This window comes from Barbus barbus (genome assembly GCF_936440315.1).
Source record: "Barbus barbus genome assembly, chromosome: 22".
Classification (NCBI taxonomy): domain Eukaryota; kingdom Metazoa; phylum Chordata; class Actinopteri; order Cypriniformes; family Cyprinidae; genus Barbus; species Barbus barbus.
The window spans coordinates 21260234-21284813 of NC_136750.1; the positions used below are offsets into that span (position 1 = coordinate 21260234).

General features: G+C 36.6%; 3 protein-coding genes across 3 annotated transcripts; all 3 read right to left on the reverse strand.

The window, feature by feature from the left end:
• Nucleotides 1-1463: 1463 nt before the first annotated feature.
• On the reverse strand, nucleotides 1464-7118 carry LOC306888321 (cholesteryl ester transfer protein-like). Its single transcript, XM_079446537.1, has 16 exons — nucleotides 6904-7118; nucleotides 6388-6499; nucleotides 6170-6301; nucleotides 5207-5277; nucleotides 5017-5104; nucleotides 4765-4834; nucleotides 4549-4609; nucleotides 4355-4446; nucleotides 4073-4252; nucleotides 3211-3261; nucleotides 2895-3044; nucleotides 2736-2803; nucleotides 2563-2605; nucleotides 2428-2497; nucleotides 2264-2349; nucleotides 1464-2082 (listed from the first exon to the last, which is right to left on the reverse strand). The coding sequence occupies exons 1-16, from the start codon at nucleotides 7031-7033 to the stop codon at nucleotides 2005-2007; spliced, it is 1482 nt and encodes a 493-aa protein (XP_079302663.1). The 5' UTR covers nucleotides 7034-7118; the 3' UTR covers nucleotides 1464-2004.
• Nucleotides 7119-8085: 967 nt separating this feature from the next.
• LOC306888355 (homocysteine-responsive endoplasmic reticulum-resident ubiquitin-like domain member 1 protein) lies at nucleotides 8086-15449 on the reverse strand. The gene is made up of 8 exons (XM_079446579.1): nucleotides 14007-15449; nucleotides 13594-13671; nucleotides 12004-12087; nucleotides 11514-11659; nucleotides 11304-11414; nucleotides 10102-10455; nucleotides 9154-9271; nucleotides 8086-9042 (listed from the first exon to the last, which is right to left on the reverse strand). The coding sequence occupies exons 1-8, from the start codon at nucleotides 14160-14162 to the stop codon at nucleotides 8878-8880; spliced, it is 1212 nt and encodes a 403-aa protein (XP_079302705.1). The 5' UTR covers nucleotides 14163-15449; the 3' UTR covers nucleotides 8086-8877.
• Nucleotides 15308-23678, reverse strand: LOC306888354 (solute carrier family 12 member 3-like; the record flags this gene model as incomplete). Its single annotated transcript, XM_079446578.1, has 26 exons — nucleotides 15308-15449; nucleotides 15591-15658; nucleotides 15734-15869; nucleotides 15988-16074; nucleotides 16804-16915; nucleotides 17006-17107; nucleotides 17191-17277; nucleotides 17359-17441; nucleotides 17522-17628; nucleotides 17752-17889; nucleotides 18231-18342; nucleotides 18499-18598; nucleotides 18770-18925; nucleotides 19459-19560; nucleotides 19666-19789; nucleotides 19994-20101; nucleotides 20766-20920; nucleotides 21117-21201; nucleotides 21294-21424; nucleotides 21555-21666; nucleotides 21750-21860; nucleotides 22128-22267; nucleotides 22429-22524; nucleotides 22707-22782; nucleotides 23079-23201; nucleotides 23430-23678. 26 exons carry the CDS (start codon nucleotides 23676-23678, stop codon nucleotides 15308-15310), a joined length of 3042 nt encoding a protein of 1013 aa, XP_079302704.1.
• Nucleotides 23679-24580: the final 902 nt, after the last annotated feature.

Here is a 24580-nt window from a genome sequence, read left to right on the forward strand (position 1 = left end):
TTTGTATAACTTCATAGTACAAACCAAACTTATTCACCACAATAAATGTAATGGTGTTGAGTGCTGATCTACACAATGTGGAACAAAGCACAGCAGGTTTATAATGTCGGTGTATGTGATCTAACACTACATGCTTTGTTTGGCAATGCTAAAAGCATGTGCGTTGCTACAAGTCAATTCAATACTTTTCAGTTCAATAATTAAAAGCTGCAAATACAGCTATAAATTGATTACTCTTAATATTGACAAGACAAAATTACACGAGCCATGAAAAATAATTGTGTACTATTTATTCTGTAGTAAATGCTTTCAGGATGGTACTTATCACTGATATTTCAAAGTAATATTCTCCATATAAAGAATATGTAGCTCATGCTAAAGTTTTGCTAAGAAGGTTTCGATCTATGTAGTTTATTACTAAAATATAGTAAAATAAATAGCTGTTTTAGTAACTAGCTTCGTAGCAGCTTGTTCCCATTTAGTGACCTGCTGGAAACGACAGTGCCACTGTAGTCCTGGACACTTTGTGTTAAGGCTGAGCTAATGAATGACCATGTAATCAACAACGTGCTTTGAAATGAAAAATATGAACTCAGAAGAAGCATTTAAAAATGCTTCCTTTGTGTATAATATGAACTGATATGATGCAGCTACTCACCGGTGGCATAACGCATCGGTCCAGTTTTAGGGGAGAAAATGAAACTAAAGTTTAGTTTCGATTTCTTTTATATGCTTAAGAAAAATACAGATCCTGTAGCGAGCAAGACATAGGCGCGACATTAAACCAAACCTGCCAAACTGCGTTAGTGCGTCATTTAAATGAGTTTTAATATAAAATAACATTTTATCTTTCGACGACTGAGCATGTTGAAAGGGTTATTTTTCGAATACTTTTCTATGCAATCACAACCAAAAGCACTTTATAACGAATTTTAGTAATAAATTAACATGTGAATACAATAAATTTTGTGTTTTTGTTATTAATTAAAACCATCTTTGTTAGACTAATTCGATTTCAGAGTTTAAGTGACGCTTCAAAGACACCTTTACATAAAGTTCTTCACTGAAGTTCGTCGTTACAACACATTTCATGTCGTGAGAGAGTTCATTTGAGGACAGCAGTGTTGATATGTATGGAGTGGTGAGCACACTGACGCCGCGTTGTGATGATGTAATCATTGCACCCAGTGGTCGGCATCTAGGCGGCGCAAAAATATCTGCTCCATCACGAGTAGCCTACAATTCATGCCAACATAACTGCATCATATTTAGCAAGAATTCACGTTAAACATATTTAGCTAGCTTGATAGAGAAGGATCACTCAAATAAGAAAGAATGTGAAGGCTATGATGACGGCAATGGACATGAGGGGAAAGTTATAGGCTATTCTCAAGGAATTTGTTTGTTCCTTCTAGATTGGCTACTGAATATTTTCAGCTGAAAGCATGATTTAAACAAGTACTACAACATTATATATTTTATTCTTTAATATATGTTATGAACAGAACTGTGATATTTCAAACATACAGAAAGGCGGAGCGGTGTTTCTGATACCAGTGAGCGAGGAGTGGATTTGAGGACATGAGTGTTGATATGTATAGAATGGAGTAGTCTGCACACCTAATGTTTAAAAATGTAACTTTATAAAATCCAAAAGGAAGACTGTAACAGCCCATTTCATTCAGAAGCAAAACAGGTTTAACCAGAAACGTGCAACACATTATTATGTGTGACAGCACCAGGAAATGTTTAATAATGGTAAAACAATCTCCATATTGCATTATGGAGTTCATGAGATCATATAACTAAAGGTCATAAAACTAGATCATTGTGATTCACACATTCATATTGAACAGCTACACAACGCATTAAAATTCTTTACATACAAGCCATAATGGCAGAAAGGCAGTTATAATATACTTTGTGTTTATGTGATGTATGTGTGCACCTCTGTAAGTGTGTTTGCATGAGAAAGACAAAATCCAGTCAATTGAGACAAGACTGTCAATTCAGCGTCCTTTTGAGGAATTCCACCAGCAGATGTTGTGGAAAACCAAAATCCAGCTGGACTATCACATACCCCTGTACATGCACAATTAAAGAAATAAAACCACAATGTAACCATTCAAAGTGTTGAAATGATTTTTTGACACTCATATAATGTGTATCATATAATGTGATGCATGTGGCCACTGTTAAATACAGATTGATAGTTACCACTGATAACATATTCAAAGCATATCTAGAAGTGTAATATACTCACATCCTGAGGTAAAACTTCAGGATTGATGACATCAAAGAGATTGAGTCCCTGTTCATCCATCAAAGCAGTTAATTCTGGCTCCAGGTCTGAGGATAGAGATCAAATATGAAGAAAGGAACACATGATTGACATGCTCACTGCTTGGCTATGGTGGTCAGACTTACATGATATGACTTTGGGGATTCCCATTTTTTCCACAGCCTCCTGAAGATAACTTCTCAAGTTCTCCTCCATCTTTAAGGAGATCATGGAACATTAATGCACAAAAACATAATAATATAATATTTATTTATTCTCACCTCAGTGGGTCCTTCTGATGTGGAAATTTTTGTTATAGAAATACTATGATGGTCACAAAACAGAAAAAAAAAAAAAAACTTTAAAATCATGCACTGATATTTGAAAGAATAAAAAAAAATATTTTTTAATGTCATTTTCTAGAATTCACCTTTATGTATCCTTTATAACTTACCGCTCTGCAGTGGCCTTCAGAATTAGTTTCTTCTCTGCATATGAGGCATTTACAACAACTGTCACATCCTGTAATCACAGATTCAATAAAAAACCATAAATTTTGTAATCTATCTATCTGCATATGTTAAGGGGTGGCTTCTAATGTGTTTTAGCTTACTGTCTCAAAATAAAGTGCTGGCATGTCTTGACTGTTCAGTAAGAGATCGACTCCAGCCACAGCTCTGACAGATGTGCCCTCTATGGTGGTCCACAAGTGTGGAACTGACACACTCCTCGCCATTAACATCGGACCCTCAGAGAACAGCCACTGAAGAGAAAGTAAAAAGCCATCACACTCCCACAAACACACAGGTGCTGTTTGAAATGACAGTCGGTGTGCTTCAAATGGAAAACATTTATTTGCATGTTCCTATGGCAGTATAACATGTGACCCCCTTTGTGAGGTTTGAATATTGTAATGAGTGTTTCAGTACCTTGTTCAACAATTCAGGCCTGGCTGAGGACAGCTCTGTCTGAAACAGATCCTGCAACAGAGAGACACAAGAAAGAGAATATGCCTCAAAACATAGCTTAGTTTTATATGAGGGTTATTATAGTAATATTAATATAAAACTGCATGGGCAACTCTAGCTCACTAGATTTTTAACTCCCAAACATGTTTAATTTGGATAAAAGCGTCTACTAAATGATTAAATCTAAATGTTATGAAAGTTCATAGTAGCAAATATATGTGCATGTATGTAGAGAGAGAGAGAGAGACATTTTCAACTACAGGGGATTTCAATGCAAAAAAAAAAAAAAAAAAAGTGTTCTTTTATTGATTTATTTGTTTCTTCACTTTTGCAGTCGTGGCCTAATGGATAGAGAGTCGGACATGTAACCTAAAGGTTGCAGATTTGAGTCTCAGGTCCGGCAGGGATTGTAGGTGGAGGAGTGAATGTCTAGCCCTCTCCACCTTCAATACCACGACTGAGGTAAGACACTTGAGCAAGGCACCGAACCCCCAACTGCTCCCCGGGCGCCGCATTGGCTGCCCACTGCTCCGGGTGTATGTTCACTACTGTGTGTACACTTGGATGGGTTAAATGCAGAGCACAAATTCAGAGTATGGGTCACCATACTTGGCTAGACTTCACTTCACTTCCCTTCACTTCACTTCACTTCACTTCACTGCACGTAGATGCAAAAACAAAATGCTCACTGTATGCTCAAAAGCACCCCCTACAGTTAAAAATATATATTACACCTAGGTACATAAGACACATAAAAGGGGGCGTTAAAAATACTTTTCATAATATACTGTAAATGGCTCCAAGACATCTAATTATTTCATACCATGAGTTCTGTTCCAGAGATATTGCGAATAAATCGTCCATCATGGTGTACAGCGGCCAGTAGCGGGTCAAGAAGCCCATCAGAAAACCAGAAGTACAGCATGCGGTTCTCAGTCAGTTGGGACGGGTTAAACACAGAGGTGCTGAGGTATGATTTCGTATTATTGTAAATAACCAAACCCTGCTCATGAGAAAAACAACAGTAAACACATCAAAGGATTTGAAAAATGGATTTGCATTTGTTTGAATGCAGTTTTTAAATATAATATCTTTGTAATCAGACCTTATGGTATGATTCAATATAATTAGATTTGATGATTGGGGAAGAAGTCACAGAGATATCCACACCAATGTCACCATCACTAAGGAACTGTTCTGTTCAGAGAGTGAGAGAGAAGTAGCATAATAGCATAACAACCACAAAACCACATAAGGCTGTTACATAAAGGAACAGAATATGAAGGCTCTGCGTTTTACCTGCTTGCTCCTGTATGAAGTCTGCTAGTATGTTAGCCACATTGTTTATTTCCTTACAGATCTGTTAGAGACAAGAAATCCAATCATTTTATTAAATGACAGGACAGTCTACTAATATAGAATAAGACAAAAAATTGAGTGCTCAGATCTAATGTTCTGTTTCACCATTTGAAAAATAAGAGCAGAATTATATAGAATAACACTAGACACACTCACCTGTGACTTCACTACTAACTTCACTGTGAAAGTCATAATATCTGTGAACATTCTTTTCAGCCAGCCAGGCCTGCACACAGTCAGAATGAAAGCCAGTTAAATGCTCTTGCAAACGAGAAGCACGCACAGATGTAAAATATGACAATTGATCTCCAAGAAGTGTTCTTTACTCATAGGCAAAGACAATTGACTTTGACCTAGATATGAATCAAAAGATATAAATAATAACTTCTAGTGAAATGTTGAACTCACTCTCTGTCTCCCTGCAGGAGCAGCTTCAGTTTGTGAAACGTGAGGTAACAGTCTGATGTGTCTGCAGCCACTTTGCTCTTTCCACAGTCTAACACACAAACACAACTTTTTCAGAGAAAAGTAGAGCCAATTTCAAGATTAAGTATTTAACGTCCAACAGAGCTGTCTAAAGAGAATGGGATTCACTCACATAGTTTTGGATTGATGACCAGGTCAATTTGTGTCTCTACTTCAAAATCCACTGACTGTTTTAGGTTGAGTCTGTATAAGAAAGAATATGGCAATGTTACTTTGATGCAAAGTGACATTCGTTTTACTATTGTGGTAGGACAAATATAGTACACATTGTTGTCTCATAAAGCATTACAGGCACAAATTACATGTAATAAATGTATATTTAAAAAGTAACTTTTCCTTAAGGTCATAATTTGGACACTTACAACATAAATAGTCTCATTACATTTTTTTGTTTTTTTGTTACCTAAACAGATCAAATAGATATTTAAACAGATCAAATATTTACTTTAACTTATGAAAAATTTAGTTTACATAAAAATTTAATCTACATTTTTTTAAATGCAATATTCTTTAAAAAAGGTCATCATTTGATCCCTTTCTACAACATAAATTCTCATATTACATTTTCTCAGATTCTTAAAATGTTGTTTTGTTCAACCATGTTACCTAAACAGATCAAACAGATATTTAAACAGAGCAAATAAATATTTTTTTACTTATGAAAAATAAAGTTTATTTTAAACAGCAGTGAAGCTTAACAATATTTAAAAATTAACATTTACTGACAGCTACTGTAAATCTAGTGACAATTAAATATTCCGGCAGAGTTTGAGAACAGTTTTTTGATGTGTATTTAATGCTTATTAAAAATAACAAATAAATAAATAAAACTGAAGGCCAAGCATCTTCTTTCAAAGACCATTTGTTGAAAAATGTTCATCATTTTGACAAAAAATAAATTGTGATGCTGTAACTGAAATATAAGCATGTGATTTCTTTACAGGCTACAAGTTCATACTACATAAACAAAAGGTCATAATTTAATTAAATATGTATGTAGAGCACGAGGTTAAACCACAGCTGTGCTATTGCAGAAACCTGACCCTGATATGTGGTAATACATATAAACACTCACAGCCAGCTGCCATAACCATAGTTGATGGTCCCTTTGAATACAGCAGACACGTTTGAAATGGAGATCCCTATTCCTTCATTCTCCTTCAGCTCAAACTCACTCTTTCCAATGGAAAGGTTATGGATCTCTAAGCTGTGGGTGATGTAGGAAGAAGAATATCATAAGGTACAAGATGTAACACAGAAGAGGACCACATAACATATTCAGGAGTCCCTTACTTGTGGAATCCATATTTCACCGTCCCAAAGCCTATTGATCGTTGTCCCTCTACGCTGGGATATTTGGTATGCTGAAAAGCAGCCTGTATAACTTCAGTAGTTTTCTCATTCACTGAGGAATCAAGGAAGGGAGATATTTAAGTCCAGGGTTTTCCAAACTCTGGAGAACTACAGGGGGTTTGTGAGTTGATGAGAATAATCAAATTATAATTTTTTTTTTTTTTTTTTATATTTCTCAAACTAAAACAATTACTAAAAAAGATTAAATATTTAATTTGTTTACTTGAATATTTTATTCATTAATCAACATCACGCAACTGTGTTGTTAAAATATTATAAAATCTCAGGGGACAGTTCAAGTAAATATTTTAGGCCTTCTTTCTTCTTGTTATATTATACCAAAAATTTGCACTTTAGTTGCTTTGAATGAATTATGTTGCAAAGTAATGAACATCAAATCATAATCTTACAAAAAACATCTGGATATAATACAGAAATCAATGAGGGTGTACTTACAAACTACAGCGGTGGGATATGTAAGCCTGCAAACTGCTCCTGTATACCTGTAGGCAGCGGGAGGATCCAGACAACAACAACTACTTTTGACCAGAGCAAGAACCAGGAGCAGCGCAGCACTCCTCTCCATCTTAACAAATCTGAAAAAACACAGATGAGCCCCTGTCTTTTACAGATATTCAGGCTTCTCTTTCAAAAGAGCTCTGTTTCCATTCAGCAAGTATCTGAGGAGGAGCGACAGATCCAGAGGTAGCCTCAAAGGAAGAGGGGGGTGGACAGGCCCTGTAATGTCTGATTTGTCATGTCCCTCTTCTGGAGAACAAAAGAGAGCATGCAACTGCCACCGGGGTCGACTAGCACATATTGCTCAAGGTTATTGGAGGACAGTCAACTGTGCACAGGGACATTTTTTGTGTTTTTCCGAGCATCCTGCTGTACAAAACAAAAGATACGGACAGAGTGGACAGGAGTAGGCCAAAGTCCATGTAGGTGGGCAAGCTCATGAGGAGGTGTAAAGTGCAGACAATACCATTTATTTACCTCACTATTTTATAGTCATCCAGTAATTTCTGAAAATGGACGCTTACGTAGATAAATAATAGAAATCCACTGTGACATCATTACCACAGGAGTCCACAAGAAATGGCTTTGGAAAGGAACATGTTGACAAGCCACACAAAACAAGTTTGATGCTTACCAGATGAGAACCAACAGCAGTCACATTTAGATAAGAATTTTAGCAGGTTGCGATGGGATTCTGTGTAGTCGAGCTACAGTAGTCATCAGAATGTCAGTGTATATGCAATACAATGCGTTATTAAACAGTTAGAGAATTAAAAACACTTCAAGCATCGCCATGTTTACGGATCATGCGTTCATAAACATCACAATGCAGACTCAATTTGTAACACGATGTGTAAACAGACGTAGGTCTGTAATGTGGCAGAAATCTCACTGATATGATTTCAGGTGGACTAAGGTATGTATGTACATGACATTTTAAAATCTAAAATTTTAAGAAGTGTATTTAAACGAACTGGCAGTTTATGGTTCAAGATATATAAAAAAAAAAAAGCCAAATTAATAAAAAAAAAGCCTTAACTAAAATTAAATCGGGAGAGAAAACAAAAGCTACCCAAACAGAATTCAACACGCATTATACTTTTCAAAGAATTTCAAAGTGAAACTTAAAAAGAAAGTGTGTTTATTTGTTCATTTCCAGGTACAAAGAGGATTATGTTAAATGTTAATAACAAAGCTATTTTTATAAATGAAATGACAGTAATGCTACAATGTTGATAAATACCAGATTAAAAATAATTTAATATTACTCTCTTAATTTCGGTGCTTTTGCAGATACCAAAGTGCAGCTTCTTCATGTAAAGAAGATGCTAAATTTTAAGTGAGGTTCACTCGCCTTCTTTTCATCCAGAGGTCAACAACAAACTTTTCGCTGCTCACTGAATTACAAATTCTGCTTACAAATACTTGAATGCATACCAAACCTCCTTCATAACACAATTAAGAATAGAATGTGTAAGCATACTTTACTTGCATAAACACCATTAGCTTCAAAGTGCCACAAATGCATTCTCCCAAGTACCCTCGTTCTTTTGTCCATCATACTAGAACCTTAAAATAATCTCATGAGTTTAATCCTTGGATCACTCATCGTAGAGCACTTCAAGAAAATGAAGCCCTGTTGACAGGAGCCTATATAAGAGGATCAGGCCAGGAGACCGATATCATTGATTCTAGCCATTGCGGTTATCTAAAGTGCTGTGCAAAAAAAATGTCCAGCAATATTTACAACTCCATGTCCAAAAGCTTGTCTATACAGAATGTGCAACCATTGGTCACATAGCCAAAGGACTGGAAAGTGCTATCGCTTCTAGGAGTTGTAGCCTTCGTTTATAATGTCCAGTCTAAATGGTCAAGGACTCTGGAGTCCAATTTTGTCTGACTTTTTCTGGATCAGTTTGCAATACCCTGTGGAGCCTCAGGTATCAGAGAAGCAAAAAAGGCTTTGAAAAACATCCAGGCTGTCCATAGGATGGGTGGTCTAACTGGGGGAACAGGCACTGCATTCATGGCGGGTTCAGCAACACCAGCATCCTCCACTTCAGCAGGGGGCGGCACCTTCAAGACAAAATGGGAATAAATAAGCACATTAACGCCTACACACTCCACTTATTGAAGTAAAACTTATTATTTTCAAATTTGCTTTCTTAAACAGAAACTTTGACTCACAGGTCCTGGATCTCTGTCCTCATTTTGGTTTTGTTGGTTCTGAATGACCTCTGGTGCTGGCAGATTGTGAGGCCTATCTTGGGGTCTCCGTCTAAAAGGAAACCAGCCTGCTGTGTGTCTGAAAGAGAGAAAAAGAACCATTAGAAAAGCTACAAAAAGGCATTTAGGCCTCCATGAACTCCATTTCCATTAAAATGACACCATTTATTTAAAAAAAAAAAAAAGCCTGCCAACTCTGCTCATTTATACATTACTATCTCACGAGAGGTGGCTCAGACTATTTTTATGCCAGGTTGGGTCAAGTTTGTAACATGGAGGAGATAAGATCGTCACATTGAACACCCTCAGATCAAGCTAATGCTTGCTGGAGTGCCACGCACTATTCTGCAGAGCAGTCAAACTGCCACGTTTGCAGAGATAAAATATCAGAAGTTCATGTTTAGCAGTCTGAAACCCTCAGTTATAACAGCTGGAGTTTAACCAAATTAATTCCAGAAAGCCCCCAACATAAACTTCTCATTCCTTTCATTTTGCTCAGGAATGCATCTGTGTGAGTTTGTCTGCTGACAAATGGCTCAGAGCTCGAAGTTACATAATTGAGGATGTAACTGCGTGTACGGACTCCATCGAGAACCTGTTTACAGATCCCAAAGATCTGTTTGCAGATCCCAAAGATCTGTTTGCAGATGACATGGACTATGTAAATCGATGTATTATAACACTCATACAGAGATAGCTGATCTATAATTCAGTGACATCACAACACAAATGATGTCCCGAAACCAAATAGTCTGATTCCTGAACGGATTACTTTTAAGGTGCTTCATTTTTGAGAATCAAAAACATACACCACAACCAGTGTAGTCCAAACCCCAAAAAATGACTCAAAAACACTAACCACAAGGTACTAAATATAATAAAAACATTCAGTGTTAAGCTTAAACTTACAGGTACATAATAACCAGGCTGCTCATGACCAGGATGAAGCGGCTCACGCTGGAATAGAAGTACACGATGCTCAGGAAGACACCCAATCGGGATGCGGTATACACCCAATCCAGCCAATCGCGGTTCATGTCCTCTTCGTCTTCCATCACAGGCCCACCCTGGGCATTCATTCGCAGATTCTGATTGGCTCCCTCTGGGTTGATGAATGCAGGACCTGGGGCATTCTGATTAGCTGGCAAATCGTTGATGGGGTCTTGATTGGGTAAGGCTGCAGGTACAGCAGCTTGATGAGGGCCAACAGGGAGTGAGGAAGCAGGGGCGGCCACTGGAGCAGAGGCTGCCATGGCAGCATGACTGAAAGACACATCACATCATTTAACACGGCTCATTCGCAGAGTGAACACCAGTTTAAATACTACTGTAGAACTGCACTATTAATTGTAAACCAAAATCATGATATGGCTTTTTAATTCTGCAAAGGCTGTGATTTGATTAAATATATTCGCTGTGTAATTCAGAAACAACATGGCACTGTTCTTTTACACGCGAGCAATTCATAATCCAGTGTTTTCAGTTTCTCAGAACAGCTTGTTTTACAGTAAACGCTGCGAAAATAACTTGAAGAATAAAGTGCAGTAAAGCAATAAAGGCATTTATGCTACAAACCAGTGTGTTTATAATTAAATATTAAAATAACATGATAAGAAATACCAGTTTGCAATATCAAGGACCATAATCAACTGGAAGCTATAAAGTAGTACTGTAATTTTGCAGTTGTTATGTACAATCAACTTATTTTATTATATAATATTTTTTAAATAATCTTTTTATTTTACAGAGAAATACCAGTTTGGAATGATTAAATATAAAAATAATTAATACGATAAGGAATACAAGTTTGCAGTATCAAGCAGCATAACAAGCTGTTTTGTACAGCTAAAAATAACTGGAAATTAATATTATTACTGTAATTTTACAGTTATGTATAATAAAGTTATTTTATTAAATCATATTTCTTAATCAACTTTTTTTTTATTTTACAGGGAAATATTAGAATAGAAAAATATTTATTTAAAACTGGCCAAATTGTGAAGCCCTACAAACAAGCATTTTAAAAATTGTAATCAGAAAAATCGCAATTCAATTTTTCCCCCAGATTGTGCAGTCCTATAATTTAGTATGTCTATGTAGAGTGTACTTACTATTGCATGTAGTACTGGCGGGCATACATCTGCTGCAACCACAGGAGCTGTTGTGGACTGTAAAGAGAGTACGTGGGGAAGGCTGGATGGGTCATTGCTGCTGTTACAGGCCTGTGAATAAAGGCGAACGTTTAATTAACTAATTTACACATTCATACATTTTTAATACTCATTGCACTGAATCTTAATTTGAAGGGAAAAAAACCTCACGTAGACGTGTTAGTGCCAGGCCAGGCGGCATGACCTCGCTGTCTAAGGCCGTCCATGGAGGGTACAGAGGTCACGGATGGTCCTGAAGACTCTGAGCTTTGGCTAGCAGTTAGTGGGGAGGGCTGGGAACTCTGCTGCTGTGTCACCTACACCAAAGATTTGAAAAAGAACGTATGAGACACTATGAAACTTAATTTGAAAATTGCTACAGCATTTGTTTTATGCAAACAAGGATGCAGAAAGGTACAGGAAGTAAGCAGCTGTGTGATGATATCTCCACCCAACTGAAGCAAGCACAGCCCTCCCTTGAGAGACAGCAGGGCGACACATCTCAGTTCCACTGAACATACTGTAAGCTGATCAAATATACTGCCTTGAAGCTAAATTCACGACATGAAAACTATAAACTGAATGTTTGTTTTTACATGTACCACTAAATAAAGTCTTGCCACATGGTTAAAGCCTAAAATAAATAGCAGGAAAAAAATACCTTAGGTCTTGCTCCAAGTTGGGCAGCAGGCTGGGGTCTCACAGCACACACCAGGTGAAGAATGGGCTTGGGTTCTGAAGGAACCTATTGAAAAAAAGAGTTCAGTTTAGTGCTTTTGAAAGAATCATGTGGTAACATGCTTTTTGAAGTGGCAAAGACATTCACCAAGGGAACTATCATTTTGTGAAAGAGAAAGCTTTGACAAATCATGTGACTGTCATATTGTTTTGATCTGGAATGTGTGTGTCACTCTTTGATGGCATGTAAGTCTATCAGGTGACAGGTTTTCAGCATGTAACAATAAATGTCCTACTTTCAAATGAACATCTCACATGAGAGGCTGCCAAGTGTCGCTTCTCTAAACGGCTTTTAAATAGAACTGATCAGGATTCAGAACAAGATGTGTCTGTGGGTCCACCTATTTCTCTTTTTTTTTTTTTTAGCTCTGACATACACAATGAAAAAAACAGCAGTGTTTTGCCAAGACCCCTGCCTTTCAGGACAACTGAATTCATATGCCGAATCTTTTTTACCCTGAATTATGTTCCAGGGACACAAAAAAGCTTCTTTTTTTTTTTTTTTTACTCTAAATGCAGCCATAAGTGATAAATCCAAATAAAACTATTTACGATTACTTTTGGTAGTTATTTCTGGATGCTGCTACTGGTTATAAATATAATTATTTATTTTACATTTTTTGATAACCTACATAGTGATCAAACTCCATCGCACACCTGCAAGTAATAGGTGCGTAGGACAAAGGACCAACCAGGTGGATCGCCTCAACAGACAAGCATTGCATTTCTATTATGAATTTATAATGAGTTTGAGTGGTTATGGAGTTTTGACTGATTGGTGTAATAATTTGATGCTGTTTGAAGACAACGTGTTGTTTATGTATTTTAGACGATCTTATGAATTTGTAGTGGGATCCTTGTTGGTTGTTGTAACTATCATAATTTGTAACTGTTTACGATGTGATGTTAATTTATACTCCTAATGAGCTTAATTGTTTACAGATGGAGCTTCGTTAAGTGGTCATGTGTTCATCTTAAAAGAGATGAATTTGAACATTTGTATACTCCTGATGAAGGTCGTGTGACCGATACGTTGTGTTAATAAATATTACTTTTTTGCAAGTTACGATAGTGTGCGGGAATTGCTTGTCTGTTGATAACCTACATAAAATAAATGTATAATTACGTTAAAATATAACTTGTTTAATGATAAAATGATTAATATATTATTATAACCAACATATTCTAACAAAAATTATACATAAAATGTATATGATATTATGTATATATTACTTACTATATGTAATATGTATACTTTTAGTCATTTAAAAATTACATTTCTAATAAAATTTAAATGATAACTTTCAAGAGAAATCAATTAAATTTCTTAAAAAAAAAAAAAAAACTAAAAAAATGTAAACATAAATAAACTAACAGCTGGATTTCAAATACAGGTTTTTAATTTCATTGGAAGCAGGGAAAGATGCATGTAAAAAATGTTTACAGGTCTGTTGTTAAAATCACTTGTCAACCCTGAAATGAAAGCATCCCCACAGATGGTAAAGTCCCTCACCTTTGAGAAAACATCACTCAGAAGCAGGTTGTCCTGAAGCAGCTTGCCTGAGTAAATGAGTCTTTGGTCTTTCTCAGCCTGTGAAAATGAGTCCAAACATGGCCAAGAATATCAGTTTACACCATGATGTTTGTGAGAAGTAAAACCATTTTTAGAGGAAATACATTCAGTGCATCTCTTCACAAAGTTTCCACTGAATATGCGTCCACATGATGCAAATAGCTACACAGTAGAGGAATAATGTGACAATATTAAAGCAGTCTAGTCTTGTGGAGTGGACATGAGGGCAAATGACTGACAGCCAGTTGTTTCCTGCAGCGTTCAGCCATAATGGCTCTGTGTCTGTTGAGGAATGCTGACAGCTCGCTAACTTACATGTAAACTGATATGATAAGAAACCAATCCAAACCTACCGGGTTGGTGGGATAAACCTTGGAGAGGTGACATTTGAGGTCTTTCACGGTCCAGTCCACGCGAACTCCCTCGATCAGCTGATCGCCGTGAAACTGATTGGGCGTTTTCATGACCAGCGAGATCGTCTCTTTATCCGAGACCTTAAAATCTTCCATTTTCTTTCTTAGTCAAACCAACTAGAAATATATTAAGAAACGCATAAAATATCTGCGATAATTGTCAAAGACTTCGCGACTCGATCAGGCGATAATGACACGACAGTGAAAGGTACAGAGGTTTCTTCCTGATTCAAGAAGTTTCTGTCTGCTCATAAGTCATGAAGTATTTGCGTGTGTTGTTTCCAAACACACTGTGGCCGCCTGTGATTGGCTGAGACGAGCTCGTGTTCAGACGTGGAGCCTGTCCTGAAGCACCACGCACTGCGCATGCGCGCTGAGAAAAAGCCACTGGAAGTTTTTTATTGTTGTTGTTTGCTGGAAATGTTGTGATTGCATCAGATGGTTATTATGACAGTGTCCTAAGATTCTACCTACAATTTTACAGAATTTTGAAGGTATGATTCATGATTTCAATGTGTTATAAGCTTTCTAACACGAATACACAAGGCATGTTAAAGGCTCAAATCCCAAATTTTGTTTAGTTTAATCTTTAGATAAACTTTTATCTAACAGAAAATTAACTTAACATTAAAGTATCTAGTTTAGACACATAAAATGTCTGCTTTCCAATTAAAATTATGATTTTGGTCTGTCCCATGTTGTACCTGACATGACTAAACAACTTTATAAATAATTAAAATAAAACTAGTTTATTTAGATTAATTGCAGATTAAACATCTAATTTTAATGACTAAACTAATTATTTAGGCTTGCCTTATTGCCATAAAGTAAAACAATAGTCTGAGTATGAACAGATTTAATACATAAGTAGTAATTTATTAAATATACTCAGTAATATTAGAGTTGCCATCAAAAAGAACAAAATCTATACATATGCAAATTGTTCAATCACTGAATTAAGAATAAACAGATTCTTGTAACTTAATTTGTGGTTTTGAGAGGAAATTGTTTGAGTTATTATTACTTCTGGAGAAAGTACATAAGATCTAATTCAGCTAAAATTTATATTTTTGAATATATACTGAAAAAAAGGTTCAACCATTTAAAACAAACACCCTGTTGACATCAAAACAAGTATGAAACACAATATGAAAGTATGTAAATCTGTCATATTTTTAATATGTCATTAACAAGAGTTCTGATGCACGTGTGTGAACAGTTATGTCAGGAAAAGGTGGTGTTCACTGGCAGTACATCGTCAGCACGTTCTCCTGATTGCCTCGGACAAGAAGAACTGGAGGTCGAAGGTCACGTGACACAATCTCTAGCCAAGCCATGTAAAGCGAACTGGGACACGCCCCTCTTCGCCCCACGGGCATCGTTCTGCCAAAAAAAAAAAAAAAAGACAGGTGATATCAGAAACTCACATAACTTATAGTTAAACTGGTCAATCAAAGTTTTCATTTTTTGCAGGCCCAGTCGAAATGACATCATGGCACCACTTCCTGTATGAATAACACTTACACAATGATCAGTGCAGCATCTCTTGAGTAATCTTGAATAACTTCATTCAAGCGTATTTGTCGGAGGGACTGCACAAAAATGGGAGAAAAATGTTTAAAATGATGATGCATGGCTACGTATCTAAACACCATAATTTGAAATACCTTAGCTCTGAATGTTTCCATTTCCTCATCAGACACCATCCAGGAGAAATCCTTTGTCGTCTCATCAGCTTCTTGACCATCCTTTTGGACTGAACTTACTCTGTACGGAGCTATGAGGTCTTCAAATCTTTTAATGCTGTTTCAGTAATTTAGGGACACAAATACAACATTTGTTTTCATAAGAATATACTACCTATTAGTTTAATAGGTAAGTGCAGAAAGTTGTAACAGGAATGGAATGAATGAAACTGTACTGCTCAGACTGTGGTTTTCCACTGATGTCCGGAAGGACTTGAATATCTTGGAAACCCAGACGGAACCTGCTGATCAGAGCTTTGAGCCTGTAAATTGACAAATGCCAGCTCTTAATGAACTTCGAAATTTTGAGGACCAATTAAATACACGTTGTTAAAAACAATATGAATGAATGAACATATTAAGATTATCTAGTTTTTAATTTATTAAGATATATTTTTAGGTATATGTTAATAAATAAATAAAATGTTATTAATTATTGTAAGATCTATATGATTAAATATTAGTATAAAATGTAATAATATAATGTCAATATAACTACATTTCACAGTATACAGTTCAAAAATATTATTTGTATTTATTGATTTTTTTAGAGATATTGCATTCAATTTATCAAAATTGAGAATCTTAAAAAAATGAATTATAGTTTCAACCAAAAAATTAAGCAGCACAACTGCTTTCAATACTGATAATAATAAGAAATGTTTCATGAGCACCAAATTAGCATATTATAATGATTTCTATGATTTCTGAAAATTCAGCTTTGCCATCACAGGAATGAATTACATTTTAAAATAGATTAAAATACAAAACTATTATTGAATATTAATAATATTGAATATAAAATATTACTGTTTTTACTTAAAAAATGCTGCCTTACTGAGCATATGAAACTTCTTTTAAAATCATGAAAAGTCTTATAAACCTAAACTTTTGTACTTTTGGTAGCATATATTTACATGTAATATGTGTAATACGGACATAGTTTTATAAAGTGTTACCACTAAAAGTATCACAATTAAGGTTATGCATACTCTTGTTTCTGCTCATCAACCTGTTGAGCTTCACCTCCAACAAACAACCTCACTTTGCATCTGCCCCAGCGCTTCTTTCGGGTCAGGAGGTAAGGCACTAATAGTGTCAGACCTCACAACACAATGAATTGTTAAAAGACATGTTTTTCCACTATAAAATCTTTAAAAATGAACACATTATTTGTATATCATTGTAACTCACCCCCATCATCAGAGAGCCAATACACATCAATGGTCTTCTTTTCTTGTCTAGTCTGAAATACAGTGGTTGGCTGGGATGTGGCCATTAGTTCCTCAGGGTCCACTGCAACACAGGATATACAAATGTTTTGGCAAAAAGATCAACAGCCATGAATAAATTCAGTATTAAAGAGCTTGGATACACACGTGATGTGTCAATTGTGGGTGATGTAGTAGTAGTTGAGCTCCTTGTGTCAAGTGCTTGTTCAGTAGAAATCTCAAACCCTAAATTCACTACAATGAAAGGAAATTTCAGAAAGAAAAATGATAACAACTAGAATTTTTTTAGAAAGTTAGTTTTGAAATATTCCATACCATGCGCTTGCATTGTTCGACTTATGTCAAGACCCTCCTTCATCCGAAGAACACATAGACCATATTGCAGATCGAATGCATCGCTAAAAACATTTGAAATGGTCACATGCCTTGACTTTTCTTATCGGAATTTAACACTGAGGTAACCATATGATATACATACTGCAAAATTCCAATATAGTTTTCAATGTTGCTTGGTTGAGCTTTACGCCAGTTCTTCTTAAATCCCATCACTAAGACATTAGGCTTCATCCGACCCAAACCCGTACTCTTAAATAGAACCATCACAAACAGACATTACCAGACTCATTTTGGTGGTACATATTCATCAAATAAATTATGTTTGTTTTAGGTTAGAATATGAAGCGTAGTGTATTATGGGACATGGGTGACCTGCAGCAACATCTGTACGCCGACACGAAGGTCATCAGCCACTACAGCGTGGTAGAAGCACTTTATGCGGCGCTTGTCTAGCCATTTTAAATGAGTACTGGTTTTGGCCGAGTCCACAGTGCCAGGTGAGGGTCCACCCTGTCAATAACACACAGTCAGTCAGAGACAGCATTTGCCATTTCTAGCCAATGAAATACTACAGCTAAAAAATGTCTTACTTTTTAAAAACTTTTAAATCTGACTTATTTTTCATATAATTCCCATATTTAATATTATTTTTAATTTAGGTATAGGTTTTCTATGACTGTGAGAATTCACAATTATAATGTTTTTTTTTTTTGTAAAAGAATATTTAAAAAATGGTCAAATAAATGTTAGCTTTTCTTGTTCCTTAGGTTAATAACATACTTTAAACCACCAAATCACTATTTAGACCATCTCTTTTCATAACCATTTAATGTTTCTATTTGTAGACTCACTGTTATGACATTTGCACATATCATCAGGCTCTGGTTCTTGGTGAAGGTGCTGATGAAATCCACTAGGGAAGGACGCATACAGGGAGGCCCACTGAGGACCAAACACTGTGGCCTGAGAAAAAGAACAGATGGAAAAAGTAGGACACAGGATGAAATGACGAAAATGAACAAGCAAGAATAGAAAAAAAGAGAAGATACACACAAATGGGACATTTTCAAGGGAGCTATGATGGGTATATATGATTGATGGACATTGATGGTTATTTACCTGTAATTTTTAATATGGTCTTCCACTTGGTTAAGACCTACACACTGAGACAGTGCCATGTTATATGAGCTGGCTTGCATTGATGAACCCCAGTTGACATCTGAAATGTACAAAACACAAACAAAAGTTATGCACTAAGCGCATGATTAAAGCTTGGCAATATTATTCGAGTCAAGCTGAAATGCTCGATGGAATAATATGAGCTTTGTGAGACAAATTATTTCTGACAAAGGCTCGTGTCCACAAGCTATAAAGAGTGTGGGTGTCTTACCCGGTTTCTTATACAGCACATATCCCAGCAGGAAGATGACTATGCCGATGGCTATAAGAGCAGCCCACCAGGTTAGGAGAAACATGATGATCACAGACACTACTGCTCCGAGCAAAGACAACCACTTGCTATAAAATCGAAAAGTTGGACGCCAGCCTGCTCACACACAAGGAAATTGAGAAAAGCTTCAGTGAGCATCAATATGAATATGGCTATTTTGAGACCTGTGAATTTACAATAGCATGCGGCTTAATGAGAATACATAAATTATTTCCGCAAAAACTTTTTTTGTTTGCATTTGTTATGTTATCAGACATTATCTCAAGAAAACACCCCTGCAGAGGTTACAGTATGCACCATTAAACCGATTAGCAAACCACCATTAAAAACACAAATATTCCCCCGGTTTCACAGACAAGGCTTAAACCTAGTCCCAGACTAAAATGTAAATCTGAGGTGTTTCAACTGAAAGAAACTTGCACTGACTGATCTTAAATTATACCAGTGCCTTTGTTTTGTCTCAAAAAGCACACCAGTAATGTTTTTTTCTAAGGACATTTATAAAAATTACTTAAAATGTCCTAATTGAACTTTGGCCTAATCCTGGTTTAGTCTAAGACCTGTCTGTGAAACCGGGCCATTGCTTCATAAACTGTTAGCTTAACCCATTGTGGCTTGATATAACTCACCTGGTGAGTTGGTGATGGAGGCATGGAAACAGCTGAAGTTGATGAGAGCGTAGGAGCAGAGGAAAAAGTTGGAGATGATGGGAGCAATGGTGTTCAACTCAGCTGAAATATATGTTAGAACATTTGTATTGCTCTAATAGAAAATAAACAACTTTTTTGAGAGCATTCAAAACTTGCATGGGTACATTTTGATGTTTGGTGGTTTACCAATAAGAATGAAGCATATAGCGATGATGTAGGTTAGCAGATAGCTTCTCAGTGGTTCATTATTCTTCCCATAACCCTTCCCAAAAAATCCAATGCCTGGATACAGCTTGTCCTTGCAAAGGCACTATAAAGAACCAAGTGATGGAAGGAAGCAAGAAGTAAGAAGAGTTTTTATAATTCTTACGATGCATTGAATCTTGAATCTTGAAGAAACAAGTGATGGAAGGAAGCAAGAAGTAAGAAGAATGTTTAAATTAGTAAATAACACTGGAGATTTTTTTGCATTCAACAATGAAGGTATGAAGATGTTCATGAGCTCATTCATTACCTGAAAAACCTTAGGAGCAGATACCAGACAGGCCAGGGCTGAGGAAAGAGTGGCTCCAAAAATGCCAGCACTGATCAGGGGAGCAAACGCAGACACCAAGCTCATACTCTAAAGTGATATATGACAGAAGAACATATCATTTCTGCTAACCCACCAGAGAAATTTCAGAAAATTCCTCGCTGCTTGTTTGATGAACGATGCATAAATAATGTTTTTGTACCAACAATTTTCGAGAACATTATTGAAGACCAGATTTCGAATGAACTTTGAACGAACATTCCATTAACGTTACTGCAAGAACGTTTGTTCATAACTTGGGGTGAACCTTGCCAGAACGTTCTGAGAACATTCCCTATTAGAGGGTTACATACAGTACATATACATTATCAAAGACTACTTCACTATAGCTGATTTGTAGATTGTATCGGATAAATTGCTTAGTATTCTCATATTTTTTGTATCTCTTTTTGTATTTCATATTATGGAGGTCATTTTTTAAATTAAAGATCCCAAGTATGTCTACATTTTTAGATCATTTAGCCTTTTCTGTCCACAACTACTACAAAAGTCACCAAGTTTCGTGCCAATCTGATGAAGTAAAACATTTTCAGTCTAAAATGAACAATGACAACCAGATGTTTAATATTGGGCTGATGTGAACATTCCATATTTAGGGGCTGGAATAATTTTATATTTAGGTGACATTTTTACATGTTTTCAGTGACATGTTGTTGACAACACCACTCAATGACCATTTAGACATAATGGTCACCTGGTAATAATTGTTGAGTCCATAGGGGCAGGTCTTGTTGGTCATACAGTCAGTGAAGTTCCAGCCATAGCTGCAGCCCACTCCCAAACATTCCCCAGACAAAGATGACACAGTGTCATTCATATCACCAGAAGCATCACGCAAAACACAGGAGCCTGGAGGGCATTTAAAGAAAACAACAGGGAAATAACACAGTTGTAAGTGTATGATACAATGGGCCTCATTTGCAAATTTGGTACAATTTGACAATTTTAACAAGACACATAAAAGACCAACAGAAATTAATTGAAAGGAATAAAATAATAATCAACAGACATTATCATGGACTTGTTAGGTATTTCTGATACTCACCAATAGTAGCTGAGATAATGAGATATGACACAGTAGTCCAAAAAATGGCCATCATTGTACCACGAGGTATAGCAACATTTGGATCCTATGGGAGGTTGTGTGTTAGAAAAACTAGTTCCCACAAATAAAAATCTTTTTATTGGAAGATACATCACTAAGACTGGGAGCTCAACTTGCCTTGAGATCTCCAGAGATATTAGCCCCCGCAAGGATGCCTGTAGCTGAGGGGAAGAAGATGGAAAACATGCCAAAGAAACTGCCCTCCGGTCCGCGCCAGCCGGGCACAAAGTTCTCCGCAAAAATATCAGCTAATGGGCACAAATTGAGACACTTTATGAGGAACATATGCCAGTGTAATCTGACTAGCAATGAGAAAATGAGGCTGAAGTGTTATTATTAGCACATTTGTGGAACATATTGACTGCATTTCTCTCTGACCTTGGTAGCTGAAAAATCCTTTGGCTTGCTTCTGTGGAGTGGATGGCATGATGGTTCCCACAATGTAACTGACGAAAGAGACCATAATGACAAAGAAGAACAAGACCTGGGCCTGGGAAAAGAACAAAGCCAGTGCAAACTATTAGGAGCTGAACTAGACAAACTTGCTTAAAATCGCTCCGCTGAGAAACGTACTTTTGACTCCCATTCCATTCCAGCCATTGAGATGGCCAGCAGACAGGTGACAGTAATCACTCCAATGATACGGATATCATTTAGTTTGTCCACCATGCTAACATCACTCTCCTGATGAGCATCAGAATAAAATAAGTATCAAAATCATGGTTCAAACATGGAAAGTAGTTAATTAAAGGAACAGTTTAACCAAATATGAAAAGCCTATCATCATTTACTTCTGTGGGACACAAAAGGTAACCAGTAAATACCATTCAAAATGTCTCCTTTTGTGTTCCATGGAAGAAAAAATGATTGGAACAGTAAATTATGGCAGTACAATTAAAATTAATCTTTACTTTTCAGTTTATTCTGGTATACTAGTCCATAATCACCCACCTGCATGAGCACCTGTACCGTTTCAGCAAAGCCCACAGTGTGCATGGCTACAGCTACCGCATTAGCAAAAGCAAATATAAGCCCAATCGAGCCTCCCAGTTCTGGACCCAAACTACGAGAGATCAGAAAATATGTTCCACCTGGAGAGCGAAATACAAAGAATACAAACATCACTGCCAATATCTGATGGTTATTAAATAACAAGACTAGGCAATATTGCATCCTGAAAAGAAATCTAATAATGGCTTCATATTAGTCAAATCTACTCAGCATACTGTATACATGTATCGTTTATCTTTACCTCCTTTAACCTTTCCATTAGTGGCAATGGCCGATGTGGACAAGCCAGTGATGCCCGTTATAGAGGAGGAGACCAAGATTATAATCCAAGTCAGTCCTTTAAAGCAAAGAAGAACATGTTCATTTTAATGGAAAGCACTGACACACCATTATACATCACAGTGATATGTAACTTTATAGCCCCAAGGGGTTTTACAAAAATCAAGTCGGGATTTAGCAGTAAAACACACACATGAGAAATAAAGAGATCAAGACATATAACAACAGAGACTGACATACCAATCCCTGCCTGGCCTGTGATCCAGGGAAGCCTCAGGTACAGAATAACACCCCAGATATTCAGCATACAGCGGATCTACAGGGAGTAACAGAATACAGCGTTGCTCAAACAGAATCCATTCAGAGGAACACTTTCTGCTTGACTTTGAGATGTTTGGAGTATGTTTTACCAATATGCAGAAACATACATACTTTAAAACACTTAAAAGAATGCCTTTGCATTATAATAAAATATTCCTCTACTTTTATTATATGATATGTGTATCAAGTGTGGCCCCAAATACATTTTGGGGTCACTGTTTTTTAATAACATTTACACATGTGGTGTATTTAATTTTTTTATTTTTTTTGTGGAATCTTAAATGTTTTTACCATGACTCCCTGAGCCCATCCAAAGCGGGCCGGTTCTGGAGGAGGTTCTGTGGGTTCATCTTCATCCGGACTCTGTTTGTCCACACTCGACTCCTCATAGTGAGGAGGTGGAGAAGGGTCGTCCTGAGAGAAAACTTATATGAGCTAGTGGAAAACATGACTATTTCTTTATGGATTCCTGGACTGAAGAGTTTTTTATTTGAATACATTTAGAATAAATCCTAAACTATTAAATCCTAATGAAGATGATAAACATTTAATTTTATGTTGAAGAACTCAGTGACATTCTTCAGCATTGTCAATAAGTTTATTTGTGAAATCTAAGGAAAAAGTTGAGTTTGTCGTTCCTACCTGTGGGTTGGAGTGAAGCTGAAAGAGAGAAGGTCTTGACTTTTTGGCTCTCCCAAAAATCTCAGTGTTGGTATAGAAATCATAATTCGGTGGAGTATCCAACGTGTCATATCCAGAAAAGACTCCAGAGCTGCAGGAGGCCACGCTGTCGGTATCATAACTGCTACATCCCCCCAAACTGAATTTACGGTCATCTCCGTTGCTCAACGAAGAGACTGAGAAAGGGCTTCTGGCGGTTGTGAGGTTCATCCCTTCAATCAACAGCCGTCTGAGTAAAGCGAGGGCTTGATTTGAAGGGTTATATTATACCTGAGCCGGAAGGAACCACTTATGGATGTATGATTAGTGTGAGAACATATTCAGGCTTTTGTAACGGTCATTAATTCTTAATTGTTGCTGCAGGGCCTTTTGCTTGTACTGGGGCTTGTAAACATCATCAGTACATGTAATGACTCAGATCACAGGTCAGATATCCCTGACACCGGTTCTCAAGGACAACTGAAGGTTTTGAGAGTCCTGTGTCATGCATAAGAAACAATACATTACAAATTTTGGGAAAAACATAGTCATCTTATTTAACTAAGACAATTATTTATTTTATTTTATTTATTTTTGTCTTCTGTTTTTTCACCTCTGACAGTTTGGTAGTGTTTTTTTTCTGATAGCAATCAGGGCAAATAACAAAACCAGGAAAACCTTCTTAACAATGACTTTTGTTTGATTGAGATACAAATTAACACTTTATTTTACAGTGTCCTTGCTACATGTCACATGTACTTACTTTAATAATAACAGTCAATTATACATAATTAGGCTACATGCAACTAACCCTAAACCAAACCCTAACCCTATAGTATGTCCATGTTAATTAATATTACTCAGTGCTTAAATGTATAATTACAGTGCAACAAGACACCTTAAAATAAAGTGTAACCAAGAAACGATATTGACTGAGACAGTGTATTTGTCTTGATCAGAGAATTTTCCAACCCTTCCCCCCTAGTGACCTTCATTTTAGCCACTTTAACCTGCCAGCAACTCACAGTCGTTCCAGCTGACAGCCTTTTGCCTTAAGCGTTGACTGATCATTGCAGAAACAGTTCCTCATTAACTAAAAGACCCATGTCCGCCAATGCATGTGACCCAGGGAG